The sequence below is a fragment of the Mirounga angustirostris genome, unplaced genomic scaffold (assembly GCF_029215605.1).
Source record: "Mirounga angustirostris isolate CCGP_5_RB_7025 unplaced genomic scaffold, mMirAng1.0.hap1 SCAF_6, whole genome shotgun sequence".
Classification (NCBI taxonomy): Eukaryota; Metazoa; Chordata; class Mammalia; order Carnivora; family Phocidae; genus Mirounga; species Mirounga angustirostris.
The window spans coordinates 60,003,961-60,031,105 of record NW_026991714.1 but is presented as its reverse complement, the minus strand read 5'-3'; the positions used below and the strand labels follow the sequence as shown (position 1 = coordinate 60,031,105).

General features: G+C 36.3%; 1 protein-coding gene across 11 annotated transcripts in view; it reads left to right on the top strand.

The window, feature by feature from the left end:
- Window positions 1-27,145, top strand: part of RGS7 (regulator of G protein signaling 7) — a 523,559-nt gene that overhangs the window by 490,124 nt on the left and 6,290 nt on the right. For 3 of the 11 annotated variants that reach the window (XR_010412358.1, XR_010412356.1, XR_010412357.1), the window contains 6 exons: window positions 984-1,045; window positions 1,992-2,102; window positions 3,354-3,479; window positions 8,192-8,378; window positions 11,339-11,428; window positions 12,155-13,746. Coding sequence is in view for 7 of the 11 variants with exons in the window: in XM_054508078.2 (XP_054364053.2) it covers window positions 984-1,045; window positions 1,992-2,102; window positions 3,354-3,479; window positions 8,192-8,378; window positions 11,339-11,428; window positions 13,666-13,740 (651 nt within the window). In the remaining 4 variants the exon portion in view is untranslated. Of the gene's footprint in view, window positions 1-983; window positions 1,046-1,991; window positions 2,103-3,353; window positions 3,480-8,191; window positions 8,379-11,338; window positions 11,521-11,634; window positions 12,125-12,154; window positions 13,747-27,145 lie in introns of those variants that run through there. The other 8 variants (XM_054508078.2, XM_045877557.3, XM_064594393.1 and 5 more) reach the window with 7 other exon arrangements.

Genomic DNA, 27,145 nt, shown 5'->3' with positions numbered 1-27,145 from the left:
ATTCCCCAAATCCTGTATCCTCTAACCAATTTTTAAAAAGGATGTACACTGCTGTTTAGGTGCCTCCATTTCAAGAGTTATTCCGTACTCTGGAGCTCTTCTTGAAGAAGGAGAAGACAAGAAGCTGGTGACGTTGAGTCACGTGTTTTATGTATCCAGTCTTGTGACATGATCTTCACAGAGTGCTTTTTCTTATTCTCCTGGTACTGCTCTCCATAAGCCTCTCGAAGTTCTCGCTCATTAACACTGGTGTACAGTTATGGTATACGTCATGTCTTGTTTCACTAATTGATCAATAGTTTTGCCTCCAAGCAATAGTTCAAAGCAAACACCGGTGTCTCTTATATCAAATAATAGTGAAATCTCTTGATTAGCTTGGTCATGGGGCTTTTTCCCCTTTTTATTCTTTTCCCCTAATATGTTATTGTGATATGGTTTATCAATAGTGTAATAATACTTTTTCTAGTATATTTATAATCACAGTGAATGGAAAGTAATTTAGAGAGTTTTAAAGTTTTCCATATATTATTAGGTCCATGTGTTTGTCCTGAAACGTTGATAAAATTATTCCCAAAACACGTATCATTGATGCTTTCTTGGGCTAGTACTAGGAAGTAGGATTTACTTTGAAATTATAGTACAAATAACACATACGTTTATTTTCTGAATTTAATATTGGGGGGTGATTCTGATTTGGTTATTCACTATGAATAAATGTTTACAATCTCTAGAACATTTTAAAAATAAAGTTACATTTTGTTAAAGTATGCAGAATGTTCAAATTCATTGCTGTTCTAAAGTGATATTGGCTATGTTTATATTCAAACACTTTAATTTTCAGAGCCGTCTCATTTGATTTTTCAGACTTTTGAAATTTTACTTAGAACATATTCTTATTTAGAATTGCCCAGTCTATCAGAATTTAGAGTTGAAAATTATGAGAATGTCACTACTTATTTAACTACTTCTTTAACTCTTTTCAGATTAAATATTGGCAAATACAGTTAGATAGACATCGGTTAAAAATGTCAAAAGTTGCTGATAGGTAAGTATTTCAAGATGCCCCTATAAATAAAAAAAATTCATGTGACAGTCAAATGCACTAAAAATGGAATCCTGTAAGAAATGTTATTTTGTTTTTGCATTTTGCACATAGAAAACTTCCAAAGAACTCTTCTGTTATAGTTTAAATGACAGAATGATCATTACTATCTTCAATCTGTAGAGATCCAATCCTGTGCAACCAGAATCAGATATAGAAGACAATTCCAAGGAGTTGAATTTTTCACTCCTGCTGAGAGAAATGAAGCTTTCAATTTATCAAGTTACTTTTTGGCAACTTAGGGCCTCTCTGTAAATTCATCTTAACATTCACACTTTTCAGTTACTGCGTGACTTCAGAATTTGAATTAAACACAGATTTTAGATATTTTCATTTCTTCATTTAAATCTGTTATTAATGGCACGTGTGTTCTTTACTTTGGAGCATTGTCAAATCCTACCTCTCCAACTTCTTTCCTCTCCTCTCCATCTTTTTCTTTTCTTTCTTTTTTTGAATACAGATTTTTTTAAGAAATGTTAATGCTTTGCCCTTTACCTAACTCCTGTAAATACTTTTGACAGAAATTCCCTTTTAACCCGTTCTCCAAGTTGGCTAAAATCAATTCAGCTGTGGGTGGACTGGTTGACTAAAGACTGACTTTTAGCACTGCTTTTTACACACTGACGCCTTCCATTTTGCTTCATTTGAATGGAAGGGTGTTGCCTCACTAGGATTGGGCATGGGTAGACATGGACTCCTTAGCCACTTTACCTTCCAGGATGCACAAGTTGATGCGTGTAAGTTACTGAAACATAAAAACTGCCATTAGATTTTCTCTATAAGCAAGCAATTCCTTGGCCAGACCTTTTTATATTGTATTCCTTACTTTGGGCTGGGTATAACCTCAGCAAGAAAAACTAAGGAAAATGAAAATGTTTTTTCTCTCTAGTCTGTTAAGTTACACGGAACAATATTTAGAATATGACCCGTTTCTTGTGCCACCTGACCCTTCTAACCCATGGCTGTCTGATGATACTACTTTCTGGGAACTCGAAGCAAGGTATATGACATTTTCTCTTCAAGTATTTCACTTATTTCAGGGTTTAGTTGAAATAGGAAGAATTCTATAGCTGATAATTGTAAGGTCAGTTTTACTCTGTGTCTCTATTAGCTCATGATACAAAGTTCTCATTCAAGGTAATGGTTTTTGAACCTTAGATACTTGCATTTGTGTTCAGATCTGCATTTCCGGAGGACTGGCACAAAATTAGAGGGACAGAGTTTCAGAATAGACTATTCAGAGTTGAGATCTTCAGTTCTTGAAATTTAGTGCATTGCTTTAGCTTCTTTGAAAATCCACAGGGCCGCATTCATTTTGCTGTATTCAAGCAAAATGAATGCTAAATCCATACTTATTTAAGCCCAATACAAGTATGCCTTTATAAATTCAATTTTAAAACAAAATGAACTTCCCTTAAACACTCTAAGAGAATCTGACAAGAGAACTGACTTCTTAAGAAAACCAAAGCACAATTTAAGACTTCCTGGTTTCCTTCCTGAGAAGGGAAGACTTAGATCACTGATCTTGACAGTCATGAAAAGAGCAGCGCCTCTTACTTTACAGAGTGAGGATTTTGTACTTAGTGGCACTTCACTAAACTGTGTTTATGGACCTTTTCTTTCCTTTACCCCCATCCAGTGTTCTTAAATGTTTGACAAGTGCAAATTCTTCATCCATAAGTTCTAGATTTTATAGATGAGGAATTTGGGCCCCAGAATGTTGTGACTCAGCTAGGATTAGGTCACACATTTCATCAACAGCAGACTCATAACCAGAATTGAGGTCTTTTGGTTCCCAATGCATTTTCCCCCAGTACAACATACCACCTCAAGACTGCATTGTATAGTGGCTAAGAAATGAGCTTTGAGGTCAAAATGTCTAGAATATTGCCCCTTATTATCTCTCAGACATTGGCAAGTTATAACTCTCTTTGTGCCTTGATTTCTTCATCTATATAGTGAGAACATAACAGTACCTGTCTCATAAAGTTGCAGGAAAATATCTAAAAGAGAGAATCCATCTAGAGCACTAAGCACCTAATGCTCAATAAACATTAGACACCACTGTTAATGCCTAACATATGCCTCAATATAATTTCATGCAAAACCATCAGTCACAGATATTTTTTTCTGAAAGATATGTTAAAGACGGGAACTTCCCCAGTATATATGATTCTGAAGGGAAATGTAATCATAGAAGATAGAATTGGTAATGAAAGGAATATATTTGGCTTTGTTTTATCTCCTAAAGCAAAGAACCAAGCCAGCAGAGGGTAAAACGATGGGGTTTTGGCATGGATGAAGCACTGAAAGACCCAGTTGGGAGAGAACAGTTCCTTAAATTTCTAGAGTCAGAATTCAGCTCAGAAAATTTAAGGTAAGACACACTGTTTGTATCTTATTCTATGTCAGAGAGACTTACTGTAATATGTCTGGTTGTTTTGCACTAAATAGATCAGTTACTCTCCAACCAACATGATGATGATAGGAACCCATTGATTTTCTGCCTCTTGATGGAGGGAAAAAAGCTAAAAAAAAGGCAAAGCCTGTCCAGGATTATCAATCCCTTATAATGTTATTTTTACACTATCTCTTGATCTTTTAAGTATATAAATTTGATGCATTTGAAATGGACTCCGTAAAGAAGTGTAATACTTGGACTAATGTTTGGCAAATGAGGAATGGCCAATAATATTTATGCAGTTAAATTATTATTTATCAATATTAGTCTTCTTTGCATATTGCTTCCTAAGTAAGGTCTAGGAAAAGAGATTTGGGTGCCTATGAAAAATAACTTGAAACAAAACTATGGGGCAGCTCATTCACTTTGCACATTTAAATGCAGCCTCAGGGCAGTTGAGATCCATACCACACTGAGCTGTTAGTAGAAAAGGGGTGTGCATTCCACCCATCTGTTGTGAACATCATCCTTACATATTTTTGAAATTTTTCTAACTTAAGAGGCACCTGGAAATTGAATTTTTAAATGTGAGACACTGCAATAGATTTTAGTGACTCTGTTTAAGATCATTGAAGTGAGTGATAACTTTCCACTACATAAAAATGTTTTTCCATGAACTCTTTCATTCATTATTCTTTTGAAACATGATACCCTAATTTACTTTCCCATGACTTATGCAGTCCTGTGAAATTCATTTACAGAAAGGTCTCAGCATTCATTTATTTTCATTGGAACACTACATACAGCTCCAGGCATTGTCACATTCTTTTCAGATGATTTAACAGATACCAATACCAAACCATTCAGAAATAATGTAGAACTTTGACAGATGTCCTATGGTTTAAGCAAGATAACCACAGATGGAACCTGGAGGAATGTTATTATATATGTGTGCTTGTCATGAATTGTTGGGATGTAGCTTCCTATTCTTTCAAGTTTATGGAAACCCTTTTTGACAGGGTTATTACAAGATCTACAGTTGCTAAGGATTCTTTTTTACATTGAGGCCACATCATCAATTATTGAGTATAAGAATGCATTAAAAAATAGAGCAGAGATAAAGAATATTTTTTAGCCTTTTAGAGGATGGGGAGGTAGAATTTCCTCTAATTCTCTAAGTTTTTAAATAAGTGCTGACATCCTTGGTATCATGATGAAGAAATAAACAAGTAATAAGCCTCACCAGGGTCACCTAACCAAATAAAAATGATTCTAGTGGTGGATACAGAGAAGAAAAGAGATCACAGCACAAAATGGTGGTTATTTAGATCGGAGAAGTATAGACAGATAGTTAACCCAGAGCTGGAGGTCAGCCAGGCATCACAGGGGAAATGGCTTTAGGCTGTGACCTGGATGTCAAGAGATAACCAGGCCAAAATTCCACCTCCCCATCCACTAAAAGGAAGAGGAAAGAAGCTTTGGGAAAAGGAAAGAGTATGTGCAAACTCTGTTTCAAGGATGAATTGAATGACTGCTGATTCCTTGGTTCAAACCTTAACCATTTCTTAACCTCAATAATTCTATGCCATGCTAGTTTTCGAGCTAAGTCATTTCGTATAAAAAATATGACATATTTTATATGTACATTATATTATAGTTATATCCACTACTGCTGTAAGTATGCCATGCTATATTTTGTGTTTACTATTTCTGATTATCACACACCTAATCATCACAACAAAAATGAAGTGCAAACATTCTTGCCCCATTTTCAGATAAGCAAAATATGTCTGGGGGAAGGTAATCATCTTGTCCAAGTCAGATTGGCTAGTAATTGGCATTCACGGCTTTCTATAAACCAATACAGGCTACATTCCATTGCTCCCCAAATCTGAGCCCCATTTCTTCCACTTAGGTATCTGGTGTAATAGATTAAGGGAAACAGAACAGTCCAGTTTGCTGGTAGGGCTAATTGAGCTTAAATAAGTCTCAGTGCATCTTATCAAGCAGCTGCCTGTAAGCACCTGCTCTTTACACACTGAGACACTCATGTGAGCATTTTCTTCAAGTATTAACACAGAAAAAAGTCAAGAAATACTGCTTATTGATGACTACTTCTTTTTCAAATATAACCTCTGCTATTCACTGGTGTGTTTTTGCTCATTCCTTTTTCAGGTAAAGCACGTAGCATAGCATAAGTACTAAGTAAACATAGTAACATGAGTTTTGTTGTTGAGTGTCTAAAAATATGTCAGGCACTCAAAAGTGCCTTTTACATTATTTATCTTATTTAATCTAATGGAAACCTATGGAGATAGACAGTATCATCCCATTTTACTGATGAAGAACTTAAGACTCAAAGGCATTAAAACACTTATTCGTATTCCACCTACTGTATATTAAGGGGGGGTGGGATTTTACCAGAATCCTTTCCATTCTACTAACTTATTATAGCACCTACAGTAAGGTCAAGAACAAGAAAGGCAATGATGCTCTTAGGGAGACATTTGAGGGAGTGGTCAAATGCCATCTGAGTGGTCAGATGAAGCATGTCATCTTCTGCAAATTATCCAGGGGCAACCCTAGCTATGAAACTCACCCAACTTATGACACTCATAGTGGGCAACCTTAAATAAGTTACTTAATCTCCATATCCTCAGTTGCCTTTTCTTGAAAATGGAGAAAATAATAGCACATACTCTAGAGTTGTAGGGACTACATGAGTTAATAGAGCTAAACCATTTAGAACAGTGCCTGCACTTATATATTAGAGTAGATGTTGTTATTAATACCTCCTCAACCCTTTATTAATTTGTCTGTACTTTCAAGTTCATTAAGATATCACTGCATCTATAACAGCTTTCCTAGAACTCCCTTTTCCAGCCCAGTGCTTGCCCAGCAGAAGGCTCTTTCTTGCTCTGCACTCCCACACTGTGTCATTTGCGCTATTCCTCAAGAGCCCCTCCTGGGCTTCCTAATATTAGGCAGCCATTTGAATGGTGCATCTTTTTCTCTAGTAGTTCTTTGAGGACAGAAAAATTCTTTTGATTAAGGTGTTAAAAGCATGCTGGAATGAACTTGAATGAGCATTGATTACAACATTTATGCTCCCTCAGATGGCACATGGCATTCCTAAATTGCACAGTGTCCAGGGGCGCCTGGGTGTCTCAGTCATTAAGCATCTGCCTTCGGCTCAGGTCATGATCCCAGGGTCCTGGGATCAAGCCCCACGTCGGGCTCCCTGCTCTGCTGGGAGTCAGCTTCTCCCTCTCCCACTCCCCCTGCTTCTGTTCCTCTCTCACTGTGTCTCTCTCTGTCAAATAAATAAATAAAATCTTTTTAAGAAACAAAATTGCACAGTGTCCAAATCTCTTGTTTTTGGAGGAAATAGTCTTGAGCCTTCCCTTCTGAAAGCAGTAATGGTAGTTTCATCTGTAAGGCATTGTCTAAATCTACTGTTACATATATGTAGTAAACAACAGTAAATCTACTGTTACATATATGTACAGGAAAATGATCTCTAGGAACTGGAAACTCACTAGATTGAGTAGTATTTGCTATTCTAACTCCAGTTCAACTCTTTTATTGCTTATTTCTGACCTTTCATTAATGCCCAAGTTAAAACTTAGTAATTTTGAAGGTTCTGCTTGTCATATACCTCTTAAGACTCTATAGCCTATAGTGAACTTCGTCCTTGTGGCCATTTGCCCATTTCATGCATGACTACATCTGCCATTAGAGACATAATGGTCCATGTTGTGGATAACATAGACCTAGTAGTTCCTTTTTCATGTATTTTTTTCATTTTAAATTATAATGATATACATATTCATCTTTTCAACATTATTTCTAGTTCTAACCAAAACATATAACATAGAGCAAAATTTAAAGAAATGACTTTGCTATTTGCTCTTATCAACCAAAATATGTTCTGGTGTTCTTTCCTTACAGTATAAATACTCTTTGTAGAAGTATATAAAATATATTTATATATTCAGAAGTAAGTCAGTATATATTTGTTTTTTCAGAGCTTCTGAATTGCTATAATGCCTCTGCAAATTTAAACCTTTAAAACAATGGCATGTGAAAGCTTGTTGCTTCTGTCATTCCATAACTCTCTGAATTAAATAGACTAAAATTAGTTACTTGCCCCAATTTCTCCATCTAGGGGCCTTTTCTGATCTTGTGTCCAGTCCTCTTTTAATTCCAGTAAAGCTTCACTGTAATTCCCTTGCCAGGTAGAGCAGAAAATCCTCTCCGTACTAACCCTCATTGCTCAAATGGACAAAAGATCCAAAGCATACAGTATAATGCCCTACTTTATCCCCCAAGCAGATGCTCTATGTCACTCACTGTAATTCCCTTCAAACTCCTCTTCCTTTCTAATAAATGGTTCTTTAGCAGTGCTATTTTGCTCTACTAAAAATTAAAGTGTAAAGAATCAGGGCTCTGGGAGATCTGCTTTCAACAACAAACACTTAAAAGAGATTGTTTTCCAATATTTCCTTTTGAAAACTTTGATATCTTTGAATATAACTAATAAAAAAAAAAGGCCATATATTGGAAGCCCTCAGAAAAAAAGGAGCTCATTATTATGTATTGTCGTGAATGGTATGGTCAGTCAATATTGTAAGAATTCACAGACTATGAGGTATCACAGTTATTGCTGCGTGTCTCATTTTGCATAGATTCTGGCTAGCAGTGGAGGACCTGAAGAAAAGGCCTATTAGAGAAGTCCCTTCCCGAGTTCAGGAAATATGGCAAGAATTTCTGGCTCCAGGAGCCCCCAGTGCCATTAACTTGGATTCTAAGAGCTATGACAAAACCACACAGAATGTGAAGGAGCCTGGACGATACACATTCGAAGATGCTCAGGTTGGTATGTGGGTGGACCTCACAGTATGGGAGCTCACAAATGTGTTCCCGGGAAGTTGGCATTTGAGATAGTTTTGCTTTATTTTCATTTAATTGGCAGCTAGGCTTAATATTTTCAATTTAGGTAACCGTACGTAAAATAACTCCAACTGACTTAAAAGAAAACAGAGACACATTAAAATGAACAGTTTCTAGAATCTGGGAATGTCTTCTAAATTTGAAAGTTTTTATGTGAAAATTTTTTGAAGGGGAATGGTTGAAATATTTGAACACTTTTACTTCATTTTTACTTTGTCACCCAGTATATGAGAAAACACTTATCTAATGACCCCACCTCAGTAGCACATATTTGAAATCTTAAGGTGTCTTCCAATGTGGAGATTCTAAGATTCTGACACTCCTAAATTATTCATTATTGTGACTAGTCAGAACTAAACTGAAGTAGCTTAAAGTTAGATCACACTCAAGCCAGTTCTTTGATGATACAATGAAATAATAGATTTAGGCATGTATGAATTTTCCAAGTTAACTTTTTAATCTGTGAAGAGAAAAAAAAGAAATTTATATTAAGATACTAATTTCCTAAGACAAATTTATGTTAAGATATTAATTTTCTTAGTGTTTTTTTCAAACTGGACATAATTGCCTCCTTAGACACAATCTGAATTTCTACTTTCTCTAAAAAAATTGTGCTCAAGAAGAAAAATTAACTTGAGATGAGAGGATATTGTTTTTCTGATGATGTGTTAAAATTGGCTTTTAAGTCGGAACATGCATACTTCTTAATTTTTCAAACCTCTTCTAGAGAAGAATATTAGTTCTAGAAAGTATCTTGTTTTTCAGATAACCACATTACTAAATAAAATATAGAAGATGAAGAATAAGACACACACACACGCCCTTCCTTATTTGCATTTTCAGTGGAAAGTACATTTCTCCTGGCTTTGGTTTAAAGAAACAAGCCATGGTATAGAAAACTAACACAGGTTGAAACAGCTAACCAGATACCCATTCTCTCTGTCTCTGCCATGGTCTTCTATGTGGAAATAATTACAGAGACACATGAGAGAGAGCAGAATGGAAATTCTAGCCTTGTTGCTTACTTCTCGCTGATTTATCTTTCTTTCAGTTCAAGATAAAATTTCAAGCATTTTTCTTTTTTTTTTTTTTAAAGATTTTATTTATTTATTTGAGACAGAGAGAATGAGAGAGACAGAGAGCACATGAGAGGGGGAGGGTCAGAGGGAGAAGCAGGCTCCCTGCCGAGCAGAGAGCCCGATGCGGGACTCGATCCCGGGACTCCAGGATCATGACCTGAGCCGAAGGCAGTCGCTTAACCAACTGAGCCACCCAGGCGCCCCTCAAGCATTTTTCTAGAGCCAACAATGTGTAAAATGTTTGGAATAACCTCCCTAAGGTCTTAAAAGGAACATTTCTTTGTTATCTGTGGCATTAAAAATATTCTTGCTTAATAGGTCTTCAATAAAATGAAAAGGCATAATTTTCTATGGAAAATATTACCACCTGACCCTGGGCTTCTTTTTCAGTTAAGTTCAGATATTTAACTCCAGTTTTTGCTGGGGTTTTAACCTCATCTTCAAAAATATAGTAACAGGAATTCCTAGCATTATTTAAGAAAAGACACATATGGATATAATAATGGGTATAATAATGGTTCCCAACCTCATTGAGGTTTTGTGAGGATTAAATTAATATAGGCAAGCACTGGATGTGTGCCTGGCATATATTCAAGTAGATCTGAGCACTTACTATGCATACCCCCCTTCTTTGCTAAACATATATCATCCCTTTAATCCTCACAACAACCTTATTTTACAGATTAGAACACCAAGACTCAGAAAGATGGATAAATCAGCCTAAATTTATATGTTTGTAGGTGGTAGGTCTTGAGCACAATAAGATCTGAATCCCAAAATGCTTGACTCCAAAGTAAGACATCACCCCACTTTTCCAACAACATATTCTGATAGGGTCCCTAATGTACCATACTCTTGGAGATGAGCCTTGGGCTAGATATTGAACAAGAGTAACTCCAATTATTGCAGGTGTATTTGAGACCAGGGAAACAGAATAATTTCTTAAAATATATATTCTCTGCAAACAAAAAGAGATTGGGACATCGAGGATACTCTCTGTATCTAACTGGTATTTCACTAGATTAAAAGGATGGAGTATTTATGCTCCATTGAGCTGCAGTGGGCCAGAGCAGAATCACCCTAGATTGGGCCAGCAGTGAATTGGATGAATACATTTTTTTTCCTTGACTTCTTTGCCTACCAATATTCATTATCAAGATAAAATGCAGCAGACTGATTAGGATTAAATTATTAAATATTTGCCAAATCTGTCACTAAAGGAGTTTTTTTAAAAAGCATACAAATTGGGAGATTTAGCAATTATATATCACAAAACTTATTTTTGGACTTGTGCTCTGGCCCAGAGTGGATGTGGATGACAATTTTCCATATAATTTGCACCGAAGAGATGATTCATCTGGGCAGTCTGCATCCTCCAAGTATATGTAGATGCCAAAGGTATCTAGGATGATTACTTGATCTTGACTTCATATCATTCACTTTTGGCCTGGAATAATTTTAAGAGATAGCAGATTTATATTCTCAAATGACCTATATAAATCAACTGCTTGATTTGAAATCACTTCATGACATTCCATTAACTGAATTCCATTTTTTTAAAGGACTGGATGTGATTTGCCTCCTCTGTAGCTCTCAAACCAGTTCAAATATTGACCCATGAATAAAATAATGAATTTGAAGATTTAGATGTTCTGTAAACACAAAGTATCCTCATCAACCTTATCATTATTAATTTTAGCTGCTTCCAGATTTGTTTTTGGACCATATCCTGTATTCTTATCACAGTATTTGATTTTCCCTGAGAAATAATAAAGAAGCACTTCAACCATTATTTCTTTTTAGGAGCACATTTACAAATTGATGAAAAGTGATTCATACCCACGTTTTATAAGATCCAGTGCCTATCAAGAGCTTCTACAGGCAAAGAAAAAGGTATTGGTTCTTTGTGACCTTTTTCGATCTGGTTCTCAGTTGTAATTATATGGAGTAGTTCCTTCTGCTGAGCCCAGGGTATTGGACAAATGGTAAGTGAACAAACTCTAAGACCTTCCCCAAACCTTTGCATTTTATAAGGGCCATTTAAGGTGTTTTTGTTTGTTGATTGCTTATTTTCTTTTTCGTTTTGTTTGTTTCTGCAGATGTTCATGCTTTACAACGTTTTTTAGAAGCTGTTTTCGTGTTTCATGTTAGTCTTCTGTATGTCTAGTTTAAGGATATAAAAATTATAATAGTGAAAAGGAAAGAACATCATTAGTTCAAAAACTTGAAGGGGGTTTTCTCTTTCCAGTAAGCTCAAGTGTGTTTTTGGCCACATACCCCATAATTAAATATAGACTCATATTTTTCAATGAGAGTTGTCAAAATGTAGTAATGTTTGCTTCAGAATATTTTAATTTGATATTTATCCTGGATTACTTAGTACCCCTAGGATAAATTTTATACACCTAAGAAGGTAGCCAAACACATTTTGGAAGAGCTGCAATAGACCTCATTATTCAATTAATGTTTATAATCAGTGTAAACTAATAAAGCAGAGTATGGAAAATCGGAATATAAAAATCAACACTATTCATTATTTTTTAATGTTAAAATAGTCCATAACTTCTTGAAATTTTGAGATTAAATTGTAATTTTGTGTGATTCATGACTGTCATCTAGGCTAACGGGAGTTTTCAAAGTCCATGGCCTCTGCAGATACCCTGTCTTTGCAGGAAGCAGATACCCTGTCTTTGGAGATACCTCGTCTTTGCAGACACACTGTCTTTGCAAGTGCCCAGTGCAGCTGCACTAGCCACATGGGGTTGTTTACATTTAAATTTAAATTAGTTACAAGTACATAAAATTCTAGCCAGAGTTCAAGTGCTCAATGGCCACAGCTTAAGGCTTCTGAAATATTGGACAACATAGAATGAAGTTCACGTCTTTTCAGAAAGTTCTGTTGGGCACAAGTGCTCTACAGAATCAATGTAATCAATAGAAATCTAGTCCTGACAGAACATTATGAGGAAATTCAGAATATATTCCGCGAGATTTTCAAATATGTAGGATTTACACGTGTCAGCATAAAACCTTCACATATCTACTTCATTTTAGTGTCATTTTATTTTGCTTGAAACCATACCATTTTGTTTGCACAGGAAGAGTTTTGGTGTTAAAAATAAAAGTACTAATAAAAACAGAGCCTGTGCCCTGTGTCTAGCGTCCAAATTCTTTGGCAGCTCTTCTACCTTCCTGGTCCCTTGATTTAGAACATGGATTTGCTGTTGCATCATTTCATCATCCTGTCTTTCTCCGCTCTGTTTTCTTTGCTTTCCTTTTATCTATGTTCCCTAGTTCCCTTTGCCCCATCCCACCCCACTCATGTAAGTCAGAACACTCAATGGATCGCAGAACATCTTTTGAGAAATTTGCACAGAATGTGGTAAGTTTTGTTTTTTTGAGGAATTACAAATCATTAAGTCCAATTCAGAAAGTTTCCCAATTTCTAACCCCATATCTCACCTTGCATCCTTTGATGTAACAACGAAAGTATTGTCTTTATTCAAATTCAGAACTTTGTGCTTTCTGCTTATCTTTCTGTCCCAACTCTTTCTAGAGTAAAGATGTCATCCATGAAAAACCACACGTATCAAACTAAGGTTTGGAAAGAAGTGTATATATTATGACATATAAAATGAAGAAATGATATTTTTTGTATTTTTATTTTTATTCCATGTATCCCTTTCATTCTTAAAGATAGTGCATGCGTTTCTACATGCTCTTTCTCTTAGCCCTTCCTAAAGCTTAAAAGATAAAGAACAATAAGGGTTCTGTGCTTTCTACTTCTGCAGGGAGAAAATGACCTAATGAGCAGTTTAAAGCCAAAGACTTGGTATGAATGGTGGTCGGTGACAAGATATGCCCCACCAAAGACCCACCAGCATGCCTCTCTTATGCTTTATTTTTCAGGAAGGTGTTGAAAACTGTTGCATAAATCATCCAGGAAACCAGTAGTTTTCCTACCACTGTTTTCTTAGTATCTTGCCATGTGTTTTGGTGATATTTTGGTGATATATTTGTTTGTGGGATTCTTTTTTTTTTTTTTTTTTTTTTTATTGTGCCAGTGCCTTTGGAACTTTCTGACGTTGTGTGAGCTCAAACTAAAGCCTTCAACACATTTATTTTTATAGGGCAGAAACATCCCTATTTTCCCATGCCATAAAAACTGTACACCAACACTGAGGGCCAGCACTAACCTGTTATGAAAAGAGGTAGAAAAATCTTGGTTTATACTCAAGTTTGTCTGCATTGTCTGTTGAGTTGTGTGGTTAGCTCCATGCTGCTCTGTGTGTGTGTGTGTGTGTTGTGGCTTTTGCTGTGATGGCCAGTTAAGTGGAGTTATGTGTGTTGAAATGTAAGCAAATTGGATTCAACAAAGATGCTGTTTTTGTTTTTAGTTTCCTTCAAGGATCTTTGTGGTGGGGAATGTTAATCAGCTCTATTTATGAATTGCCAGTTGTGACTCGGCAGAGTATTTGAAAGACTTTAAAAAGCAGTATATACTTTGAACATTCAATGTGATTGCACAAATTAAAGGGCTGGAAAATGAAGGACTCCAGGAATTAATCACTCTATAAACTTCACAAAATTTTGGCTGGCTCTATTGGAATCTCTGACCTTTAAAATAAAATTTTCCTAAACATGCCTCATAAGTCACCATGGAAAGATAAAGACAATGCCTTTTTTTAAAAAGCCTCAAGATTTTGCTGGAGAAAGTAGACATAGGCTGTTGCACAGTGCTCTGTGTGATGTTTAAGAATTATTCCAAATTCATCCTTTTCTAACTCAATGCTGACAGAATATTTTTCTAAAGATTGGAATGGAAATTTCTGTGATCTAAGTAAACGTAATAACAACACAAGGAAGATGAAAAGGGGAAGCGAAATGGTTGTCTTTCCTCCAACACCATCCCCAGTTCTGACCAACTTCCCCAACCCTTAAAATAGCACCACATTGTCACACACTGCAAACTTTAAGATCGATAGGAAATAAGGGGAAGACGGGCTCAATTATCTACTGCCTTCAGTCAAAATTCATACAGGAAATGACCACCATATTCCAGACATTGTGCTATGTCTCAGGAGTATGTAGAAGGTAGAGACCTTAATTGCTAAGGAGCCTAATGATATACACAAGATGTTGTGACACACAGGAGAAAGATAAACTATTTCTACTTGGTTTTGGGGTGGGGAGGGAGCGCCCATAGGTAATGTCAGAATTCCCAGAGGAAGTTACATTTAACTGGACATAGAGGATTTCACTAGGACAAGGAGGGCAACCATCCTTTTAAAGAGAAGGGGAGAAAAGGCTGGAATTACTGAAGAAAGAGAAGTTAAGTCACATTCATGCATATGCACACAACATACTAAAAAGTTACAGATAATCTTCAGACACAGCTATTCAGGGTTACTTTTTTCCATCCAGGAAAACAAAAAGTAGTATTTGTCATTGAATATTTTGTTTCTGTCATACTCTCAAGAAATGGAATAAGGAAGTTAAAAAGGCTCTCTGATTTGCTCAATAGGGTACCAACAATTATATTTATTTTACTAGTCATGAGAAGTAAGTTTCTATCCTGAAAATTGTCTATATATAAAAATGAAAATGAATGTATTATACAACATTAAATCTTAGGATGGTCGTTTCTATTTAAAGTTCCCTTTAACTCTTCTATTCTCATTTCTTTTTTATTTTTTTCCCATGGTTCTATGTTGTTCCATGTTTATGATTACTTCTGGGGTCAGCAGGTGTGTGAGGCATCCTAAGTATTCACACGATAAATTGAATAGCATATCTTTACAGGAGCAATAAGGTGATTCTAACACAAGATGAAGAATGAGTGATTTTATTATGACCAGGTAGACATAATGAAGGAAATATGGAGTTTAAATAAACATTTTAAAGGCGTCTATGTGCAGGTTAGTCTGGTAAATACAGGGAGGCTACAAGACAGACTATTCAAGAAAGAAATAGAATAGGGAAAATATAGGTAAACAAGTATATAGACTATGAGAGGAACTGGGCAAAGTGAGATCGTAATAGCTCATATTCATTGAGTGCCTGCCACTGGACCGGGCTCTGCACTAGGCACTTTATGTTACCTAACAATATAATCTGACCTTGCAACTTAAATATTATTATACTCATTTTATTATATTATTATACTCATTTTATAGGTGAGAAAACTGAAGTCAGAGGAGGTGCATAATTTGCCCAGAATCACACAGCTATTAATGGAGCTGACACTGATCCAAAATTTATTTGTTCCCAAATTCTTTCTTTCTCCATTGATCACCTTGTTCCTTAATATTCTTCCAACTGGTAGAAGATAAATAAATCCTGCCACCTGATGATATATACCTCTATACTTCTAGAGATATCTATCTATCTATCTATAGATGATAGATATAGATAGATGATAGATAGATAGATAGATGATAGACTGATAGATATAGAGATATATACCTCTAGAGTCTGAATCCATTTCCAATCAGTGTCTATTTGTAGAAGTTTATTTCCACGTTCCAGCACAGTTATTTTCATAACCTGACTTATAAAAATGGTATCGCTGTTTAGTTTCACACAAGAATCAAAAATGTTTTGCTAGACAGTTCTTCCCAATACCATTGAAACTTCCATTGGTTACTGAGACTAATACACTCTGGCCAGCACCTTAGAGAATAATTATAATAAACAGTTAAGAGTTGTATGGCATTTTACAGTGTTCCAAAGACACTCATTCCTTTTTGCTTGTTTCGTTTTGTTGTTGCTGCTTTACATACATGACAGTCTTGGGCGATGGCTAGGCAGGTGTCACCACCCTTTCACAAAATGAGCAAATTAAGGAATAGTGAGGTGAGGTTACTTCACCAGTATCACCCAGTTGTTTAGTATTAGAGCCAGGACTGGAAGCAAAGTTTTCTGACTTTAAATCCATTATTCTATTGATTACTCATTTTCCTTTCATTATGCCCAGCACTGGAGGGATAAGAATAACTTATATTTATGAAATATCTTTACCTTGCCCTGTTGTCTCAAGACATCTCATTTCCTGTGATTTACTTTTTTATTACTTTGTTTTCCTTGCCATCAGATAAGACCTCAAGGGCAAGGTCTTTCAAGGTTTACTATGTTCTCTCATGCCTTTAAATGTTATTAAGTTGATGTCATTCTCTTTGACAAAGTTCATGTGCTGCACTAATTCTAACAGCTCTTTTCTTCCTCTATCACCATCACCAAATCTGACACCATTTCTCCAACCACTAGTCTCATGGCATCTGTCCGCCACACAAACCTCAAGGAGAACAGACAGAAAATAAGAGGAAAAACAGGGTAGGAGGATTGATAGTCCATGCCTTCACCCCAAATTCATAAATCCACATGTGAGCTGTACTACTCAGCTCCTCTCCTTAGTTTGTGTGGAGAGGAAATTAAATCAGCCCGGGTCTGGGCTAGAAAAGGAGAAATGAGAAATGGAGAGTGTTCACGTTGAACTCCCAGGAACTCACCTAATATAACCTCTTTTGGGGAAAAAGTTTACCCTTTCTCATTGAAGCCCAGTATCTGCAGAGCTATAAAAGAATCAATAGAGGGGCGCCTGGGTAGCTCAGTCGGTTAAGCGACTGCCTTCGGCTCAGGTCATGATCTTGGAGTCTCGGGATTGAGTCCTGCATCAGGCTCCCTGCTCAGCGGGGAGTCTGCTTCTCCGTCTGACCCTCCTCCCTCTCGTGCTCTCTGTCTCTCATTCTCTCTCGCAAATGGATAAATAAAATCTTAAAAAAAAAAAAAGAATCAATAGAAAAGATATCATGACCATCTTGGTGTCCTGTCTCTACGACTCTGGTACTTGCGCTAGTGTGTTGGACTTGGAAGGTGTGTTCTGGAGATGGCCACAGACTACCAGAAGCTGTGGAAACTCTGTGAGAGAATTTTAACAAAAGCACTGAGTTGGCTCTGAAATCACTTGATCTTTTGGGATGAAATCTTTATTTAACTCTATAATTGATTAGCATGCATATAGATAAGAACAATTATAAATATAAATCCTACAACTTGCTTGGAGTGTTAAAAAGTGTGAAAGATATTATACGTAGTTCTTTTAGAATGTTCTTTTCAGTTACATCTAATTAAATTCTTTTTTAAAAAATACAAATTCAGTTTTTATTTATTTTTTTCAAGATTTTAATTAAATTCTAGTTAGTTATTGTACAGTGTAATATTGGTTTCAGAAGTAGAATTTAGTGACTTATCACTTACATATAACACCCAGTGCCCATCACAAGTGCCCTTTTTAGTACCCATTCCCTACCCACCTCCCCTCCATCAACCCTCAGTTTGTTCTCTATAGTTAAGAGTCTCTTATGGTTTGTTTCCCTTTCTTTTTCTTTTTTTTTTACCTTCCCCTGTGTTCATCTGTTTTGTTTCTTAAATTCCACATATGAATGAAATCATATAGTTTTTTTCTTCCTCTGACTTATTTCACTTAGCATAATATACTCGAGCTCCATCCATGTCATTGCAAATGGCAAAACTCCATTCTTTTTGATGGCTGAATAATATTCCATCGTCTTTATCCATTCATCAGTCAGTGGATATTTGGGCTCTTTCCTTAATTTTGCTATTGTTGATAATGCTGCTATAAACATAGGGGTGTTTATCAGTATTTTTGTATCCTTTGGGTAAATACTTAGTAGTGCAATTGCTGGGTCATAGGGTAGTATCCAAAATCTATAAAGAACTTACCAAACTCAATTCTCAAAAAATAAATAATCCAGTTAAGAAATGGGCAGAAGACATGAAGAGACACTTCTTCAAAGAAGACATCCAGATAGCTAACGACACATGAAAAGATGCTCAACATCACTCATCATAAGGGAAATACAAATCAAAACGATGATGAGATGCCACTTCACACCTGTCAAAATGGCAAATTAACACAGGAAACAACAGATGTAGGCGAGGATATGGAGGAAGGGGAACCCTCTTACACTGTTGGTGGGAATGCAAACTGGAGCAGCCACTCTGGAAAACAGTATGAAGGTTCCTCAAAAGCTAAACATCTAATTAAATTCTTTATCTGAGCCCATTATGGAGCCGCTGGTTAATACACCTCATGTAGATTTTATATAAGCAGCAAAATGTGGTAAAAAGAGCCCAGGCCTGAAAGCTTGACATGTTAATATTTAGGTTTGACACCTAGTCTTATGCTTTTGTGCCATATGAATTTTTAGAAACTGCTGAACCTTGTTTTCCTTATCTATAACCGTCCTAGCCAGGAGTAGCTTTAATTAGCAGTTTGCACAAACATATATATATATATATTATATGTAAATACAATGGGGTTATACTTTAAATATGCTTTTGAAACATGTTTTATATTCTTAAATTGCATCATAAATATCTTCCAGGTCATTTCATACTCTTCGCCATAATTCTTCTTATTCACTACCCAAAATTCCACTGAATGGATATACTTGAAATTTATTTTCCAATCCTCTATTGATGGACATTTACATTGTTCCTTCTTTATTTATGTTATAGATCAAAGTGTGATAAACATATTTTTTCTCATTATAAAAATTTTAATTGCTTGGTTAAATGGAATGCAAAATTATAAGAGGTTTATTTATTTTTCCTTCTCTCTCTTTTTATATTTTTCCTAACACAAGAGCACACACTAGAGGAAAAAATAACTTTTTGTAGAAGGCAGGAATCAGACTTTGTATTCCTAATTTCTACACTGTGTTACACATAATAACAGGCCTCCCTCAATAATGAAGTCCTCAATCTATGAAGAATTGTAGTCACTTTCTGGGAGTCTTTCACTATATTTTTAAGATACTGTCAATGACTCTGAATTGTTTTTAGTCCTGGTTAAATGATTTTTAACTTGGTTTTAAATATTTATTTATTTTTTTTTTTTTTTGAGAGAGAGAGAATGAGAGAGAGCACATGAGAGGGGGGAGGGTCAGAGGGAGAAGCAGACTCCCCACCGAGCAGGGAGCCCAATGCGGGACTCGATCCCGGGACTCCAGGATCATGACCCAAGCCGAAGGCAGTCGCTCAACCAACTGAGCCACCCAGGCTCCCTTAACTTGGTTTTAATCAAATGTGAAATCTAGCATAAAATATTCCCTCTATACCCCAATAACCACCAGGATTGTACACTGAAACCACCCTGTCACTTCAGTATAACCCTATGAATAATACAGATACCAGACCAGCTGTGGGGCAATGCTAGGAGTAGCACAATGCAATGTCAGCAGTATCTACTCATGTGGACCCCCAGTTGGACTGGACATTGGCTCTGCTTAAGATTAAACCATAGCACTTCTGGTCAAGGGCTCTAGATTTTGCTATTAGTGTAGATAAGCTTTGTTGGATCCTGAAGCACCTAAAGAGAAAATTTATAAACTTGTCGCTTGTCACTTGCTCATTCTTATTCACCATGAATAATACCAATAGAGAAAATTGACCGAGTAATCTAAGATCCACTCATTTGCTACATTTTTTATCATTGTCTTTATGTACTGTTTTACTAGTTCTAGATTATTCATTCATTTAACATGTATTAAGTTTTGACTATCCTACAGCCTGTCTTTACTCTCATTTCCCTCAATACCAATTTCTACCACAATAGAGACAAACCTTAGAGTATTCAGAATGGTCATTTTCTAGATTGTATTTATACTAATGAAGTTGCATTATAGTAAGACCTCCATGGAGTTAGTGAAATCCTTGATTTACATAAACATCCCTCATAATGAAGCAGATCATCTTCACATAAACATCCATCATGATAGGATTATGAACTGTGAGAAGGAAGGTACACCTTTGAATTTACCTTAAGGAGAACTTCGTGCATATTCTTTTCTGGTTGAGTTCCGTAGACTTTGTTGCTTGCGATTACAGGTATGTTCATGGAGATCTGTGTTAGAAAATTCCTAGAGCATCTTAGGTAAATATAATTTATAAATTTATAAACTGATCATTGGATTTCCCCACCATAAATATTACCAGTAGTACATAAAATCAATCCACTCAAGGATGAACCATTTTCTCCTCTTTCTTCTCTTATAGACCTGAAACTCATCTCATTTATCGTTTTGTTGTTGGCATATATGGCTATCCATCTTGTTTTACTGAAACTATTTGTGGTGATAACTTAGCTTAGAAAGCAATTTCAGGTTCCCTGCATCATGATGTTAATTGATTGGTGTTGAAAAGTATCAGACTATGTAGCCTATTTCGTTTGGACAACATATCTTTATTTTCCCCTAGTAGCATCATTGGTTCTTAAATTGCCACTCAAGTTCCATAAACTGTGGATTGTATAGTGGTTTTTGGTCAGGGAGCATCCAATGCCACCGTGGAGGTTCCTAAGGAATGTTTTGAGGCTGCTGAGTAGAAAGTCCCCAGTGGGAAGCTTCCCCGTTGCTAGTACATATGTCAGAGGCAGAAGTTTAATAGCATTTCCCAAAGTACTGTTTTAATGTACTGGAGGCCTTGAGTTCACACCAGTGGTTACAAGGCCCCAGCTTCCTGTGTAGCTGAAAACCACCCTGGAGGCTCTATGTAACAAGTTTATAACCCAACAGTACTCATGTATCCAAGCACTATTGGATTATTTTATCCAACAACAACAACAAACAGTTATTAAGCATCTACTATGGGTGAGATACTTTGCTCCCTATCTTAGAATACATGCATAATAACCATAGCCATTCTGACATAGCCACTACTATTAGGAAGCTTACAGTTCATAACAGATAAGATATTAATAAAAATAACTACTTTGGGGATGCCATTAACTTGTGCACCTAAGTTGGTCCATTCTCAGAAAAGTTAACTATTCAATGAACAGAACTAACTTCCTACTAGCTTCCTGCTAGCTTACTTCATGTAGATCATGACAGTTTCTCTTAAAGCAGCACAGAGTAGGCAGGGAAAAGAGTTAAGGCCTAAGCAAGAGACCTGCTTACTGGATAGGTGGGGCAATGGGCTCTGAAGGAGAGAGGACAAAGGTAGAACCAGAAAGAGTTCTGAGGACCCAACAAATGCAGCTGTGTTGCAGGCAAGGACTGCCATGAGGTCTCCAGTTAGAGGAGCATAGTACAAAAGAAGGTAATCAAGGAGACACCTTGTATTCTGGATCCACACACTGGGCCATCTTCATCTCTGCAGAAGAAACAGGTAGAGAGCAAGTTAGGAGAACCTCGAGACAGGAGGACATGTTTGCAGGATCAGCAGCTGCCATATGAATCCCACATTTGATGATAACAAGAACTTGGCCAGTAAAATAGAAGAAGTACAGGTGGAAGAGTAGAACTTCTAGCACCAGTAAATCTACATATATGCTAGAACATTTTTGGACCAAGTTTGCTGGAAAAGTTAATAGTAGAAAAATGAACTTCAAACTGTCACAATTAAAAATTATAAGAGTTATAGGGCACCTGGGTGGCTCAGTTGGTGAAGTGTCTAACTTTGGCTCAGGTCATGATCTTGAGGTCCTGGTCCTGGTCACATTGGGCTCACTGCTCAGCGGGTAGTCTGCTTGTCCCTCTCTATCTCCCTCTGCCCCTGCCCCGCAATCACGCTCTCTCTCTCTCTCTCTCAAATAAATAAATAAAATCTTTTAAAAAAGAAATTGTAAGAGTTATATAATAGTTAATACATAATTTTACATTATCACTTTGATTTTATTTGAAGATATGTAAACTTGGAATATTACTCAAATATAATCTGAATCTTACATTAAGTTACAGAATTGTAGCTGAGTAAAGCAAGAGAATATGGAATGTTTCTGTGTGCTTATGTACTCAGCTTTACAATGTTTGGCAAAGTACTTGCAGATAGTCAACCAAATCTTAGTATCAATCTCAATTACCTCATTGAGTTAAATAGAAATGAATAGAATTACATAGATTTAAATAGAATTTGATCAATAATCTAAAGGCAATATGTTTGCATATTCTTGCTATTAACTTGTTTTACATAGCTAGGAAAATACGAATGGAGCTTGAATTGATGAAGATTGGGCCTGTTATGATGTCTAAATTTAATTTCCACCAACAGCAGATTCATATGTTATTTCTAGATATGACGTCACTACTAGGCAGCCCTATATCTTCACCAAATCATCTATTTATTCTTTTCACTTACCCATTCTAAAGCCACACATACCACCATTATGTGTTTGTCAGTATTCCTTTATGGAAGATTTTCCAGAAAAGAAAGCCATTTTTATGCTGATGACCAGCCATGGGTGTGATTTTTACTTTTCCATACATTTTGCTAGTGCTTAGAGGCAAAAAACTAAAATAAGCAATTTAAAACAGATAGACATTGTAATATAAATTGCATACATGTTTATAGATATAGATATATTATGTTCAATTCTACAGACACCCAGCTGCATTTTCTTAGGCACTTGCCAGATACCATAGTGCAAGCCCAGACTGGGCAAAATCCCATATCCTCTGCATTATGTGTCACATTTTGATGGCTGTTTTTTTCATTGTTGTTTTTCAATGGCCAGGATCTAATAGTAATAAGAGCAAACATTGGACAACTCTAAATACCTGTAATTTCAACCAGAAAATACCAATTTTAAGATAATCTTGTGGTAGTTATTGGAAATTTAAAACACCATTTCTAAACTGCACTGACTATTATTTCTGGAGAAGAAAATTTCCACTATTATTTTTTTCGTTTATCAAGCCATTTCAATTTATTTGCTTTGGTATTAAGGATTCTTTTCCCATCTATTTCATCAGCAATAGAAAAATTACCCAGTAGACATGGCTGAGTTACAAAGGGGAATAACAAGCATCTCTTATCAAGACTATTCACTTGAAATATACTTATTAATATCTAGAAGGAACATATTTTTTTTAAAGATTTTATTTATTTATTTGAGAGAGAGAGAATGAGAGAGAGCACATGAGAGGGGGGAGGGTCAGAGGGAGAAGCAGGCTCCCTGCCGAGCAGGGAGCCCGATGCGGGACTCAATCCAGGGACTCCAGGATCATGACCTGAGCCGAAGGCAGTCGCTTAACCAACTGAGCCACCCAGGCGCCCTAGAAGGAACATATTTCTAATACCAGAAGGTAAAAGCTATTGGGAAGTTTTTATCTTAAGTTGTCTTCAAGTTAATTTGGGAGATACTGAGAAAGATGAATTTTTTGGAGCATCCAAATTGAAAAGGAATTTAGAGGCTGCAGTTCCCCAGGTCCAGTCTCTAGCCCATTGAGTGAATCTCTTCTGTGGACTCAATGACAAGTAAGCATCTAGCATTTGCTGGCTCAGAAATTCCACAGATGTGGGACCCTTAGGTGGTGCAAACAGTCCACACTACCTTTTAGAAATTCATTTCCTATTTTCACCATAATCTACTTTTCTCTAAGTTCCATGTATTGACCCTAGTTCTGTCTCCAGAACCGGACAGAATAAAACCAACATTCATCTAGATCTAGACAGCTATCGAATTACTTGAAGGTGTGGTTACATCAACTCCCCTCAAGTGTTTTTTTACTTCCTTTAGTTAAAATCGCTAATTCACTATTTGTCTGTGTGGTTCAACTACCCATATCCCATATCTCAAAATCACCAGGGACTTAGAAAACACAGATTCCATGACTTCATCCCAGATAAACTGAGTCAGTCATTTTCTCTCCCCCTCTCTCTCCTTTTGCTCCCCCCATTTGCATTTGTTACAAACACATCAGAACAATAATGTTTAAGAACTGTGATCCAGGTAGAAGCATTCCTACCTGACCTCTCCTTATCAGAGATCAGTGGTTCTCACATTTGACTGCAGCAGAAACACCTGGTAAGACAGATTGCTAGATCTCGCTGCTCATGAGGTTTGATTAGTAGTTTTCTGGTAGGATCCAAGAATTTTCATTTTTAACTAATTCTTAAGTGGTACTGTTCCTACTGGCTTTGAGACCACGCTCTGAAAACCACTGCCCTAGACCAACCGATGCTCTCCTCTCTCCACTGATAGATGCCAAGGGCACACCGAATGTCACAACTGAGAGGCATCTCTCCAGTTGTGCCCACATCGTTTTGCAACCACCAGTTGAATTATAGGGTTAAGAGCCAATTGTGTTTGTTCCCATGTTCAGTTTATCATAACTGAATTATTGTAATTACAAAAATTATTTAAATATATTAGGGCCTGAAATTTGAGTATGAAAAGAAAAAAGACATTTCTATGAAAACCAAGTGGAACACCTAATAAGACTCAATAAAGTGAAGATGCCTTAAAAATTGCTGTCAAATTAAATCTGAGAGAGGCTTGCTTCAGGAAAGTGTATTTCTAATGTTTTCTAACTTAATAATCCCCTGTTCTTTCATCATCTTAGTTACTTACCTCCTACATTTGCTCCAATCTGTCGATAGTCCTCCAAAACATAACTGAACACAATACTCGAGATGTAACCCAACCAGCAGAGATTCGGAATATTGTCTTCCAATAGGAAAGGAAAGAGGAAGAAAGAACATGTCATGTAACTTTTACAAACCAGCCTGAAAATTGCCTCAGTTCCCCCACCCCAGCTCACAGCAGCCATGTCAAAACATAGTCAGTTGGGGCGCCTGGGTGGCTCAGATGGTTAAGCGTCTGCCTTCGGCTCAGGTCATGATCCCAGGGTCCTGGGATCGAGTCCCACATCGGGCTCCCTGCTCCTTGGGAGCCTGCTTCTCCCTCTGCCTCTCTCTCTCTCTCTCTCTGTCTCTCATGAATAAATAAATAAAATCTTTAAAAAAAAAAAAAACATAGTCAGTTGATGGGGTAACTGGGTGATGGACATGAAGGAGGGCACATCATGTAATGAGCACTGGGTGTTATATAAGACTGATGAATCACTGTACTCTCCCTCTGAAACTAATAATACACTATATGTTAATTGAATTTAAATTTAAAAAATGAAAAAAATTAAAAATGAAACTATAAACCCCTTGAAGGAAGGAACTACATCATTTTCATGGTTTATTTCCTTGCCTAATAGAACCTAGACACATAAATGCTCTCCTTATTAAAAAAAAAAAAAGAAAGAAAGAAGAAAGAAAGAAAGAAAGAAAGAAAGAAAGAAAGAAAGAAAGAAAGAAAGAAAGAAAGAAGAGACAAACTAAAAAAACAGACTCTTAAATATAGACAATAAACTGGTGGTTCCCAGAGGGGAGGTGGGTGGGGGATGGGTAAAATAGGTGATGGGGATTACGAGTACACTTAATCATGATGAGCCCTGAGTAATGTATAGAATTGTTGAATCATTCTATTGTACACTTGAGATTAATATAACACTGTATGTTAATTATTCTGGAATTTAAAAAATTAATTTTTTTAAATAAAATGTAGTTATTTGGGGATTAAACTTTAAAAAAACATTTTTTTCTCATGAGTTCAGATGAGATCTCCTCAATCTTGTCTTTTGCTGCTAGAATTTTGGTTTATTGTTTATTTATTTTAATCTAAGTTTGGTTCTTTATCCTTCTTTTCATTAAACTCTATCTTGTGAGTTATAGCTTTACATAAGTTTTTAGAGTTTTTCTTCATTACCAGCCTTTTAACCAAGGTTACCAAATTTGCATCATACATACATTTTATCAGAACTACATCAGTTTAATGGTGAAAATAAGTGATTAAAATGCCATAAATAACAGAGAGGAAGGGGCACCTGGGTGGCTCAGTAGGTTAAGCGGCTGCCTTTAGCTCAGGTCATGATCCCAGGGTCCTGGGATTGAGCCCCACATCAGGCTCCCTGCTCAGTGGGGAGCCTGCTTCTCCCTCTCCCTCCTGCTTGTGCTGTCTCTCACTATCTCTCTCTCTTTCTCAAATAAATAAATAAAATCTTAAAAAAAAAAACAGAGAAGACAGATTTCTACTACTCCAATAACTAGCACATCTTGAAGATAGTTGTTTGTTTAGTTATGAACTTCACCCTTCTCTGTCTCGGCCACAGAAGTACCATGAAAGACCGCTACATGTCTCACTCCACAAACCTTCGTTACAGCAACCTCCTGTCCTCAGGTCTGGTAAACCTGTGAGCATGTACATGACGAAGATCTGACATAGTTTACATGGGGAATAATTAGAAGAACAATATGCCATTAGAAAAATGAACAAAGCATTTGAACAGTTTTAAAAAGATGCAAATAGTCAATAAATACATGAGAGGACAAACAGAAAATCTATCTTCATTAATAGCCAAGTATAATTTAAAAAGCAACAAAATAAGTTTTTCCTCCAAATAGGTTAGTTTTAATATAATATCTAGTGTGAGAAAAGGGGTAAGTAAATCAGTGACTTCATACACTGTTAATAGGAATATGAATTGCTAAACACTATTTTTGAACAAAACTTTGCAGAATGTGTCAAAAGTTTCAAAATTCTTCTTGCACGTTCAGTCAGTAATTCAACTGCTAATAATTTAATCCTGAGGAAACCTACATGCATGTAAGACTATTCATTGTATCATATAACTGCCAAATATAAAACACAACCTTAATGTACAACAATTGTACATTATTACAATTTCTTAAATACATTAAGGTAGATCTACCTGGTGGAATATTATGCAGCTATTAAAAATTAGATTTTAGAGG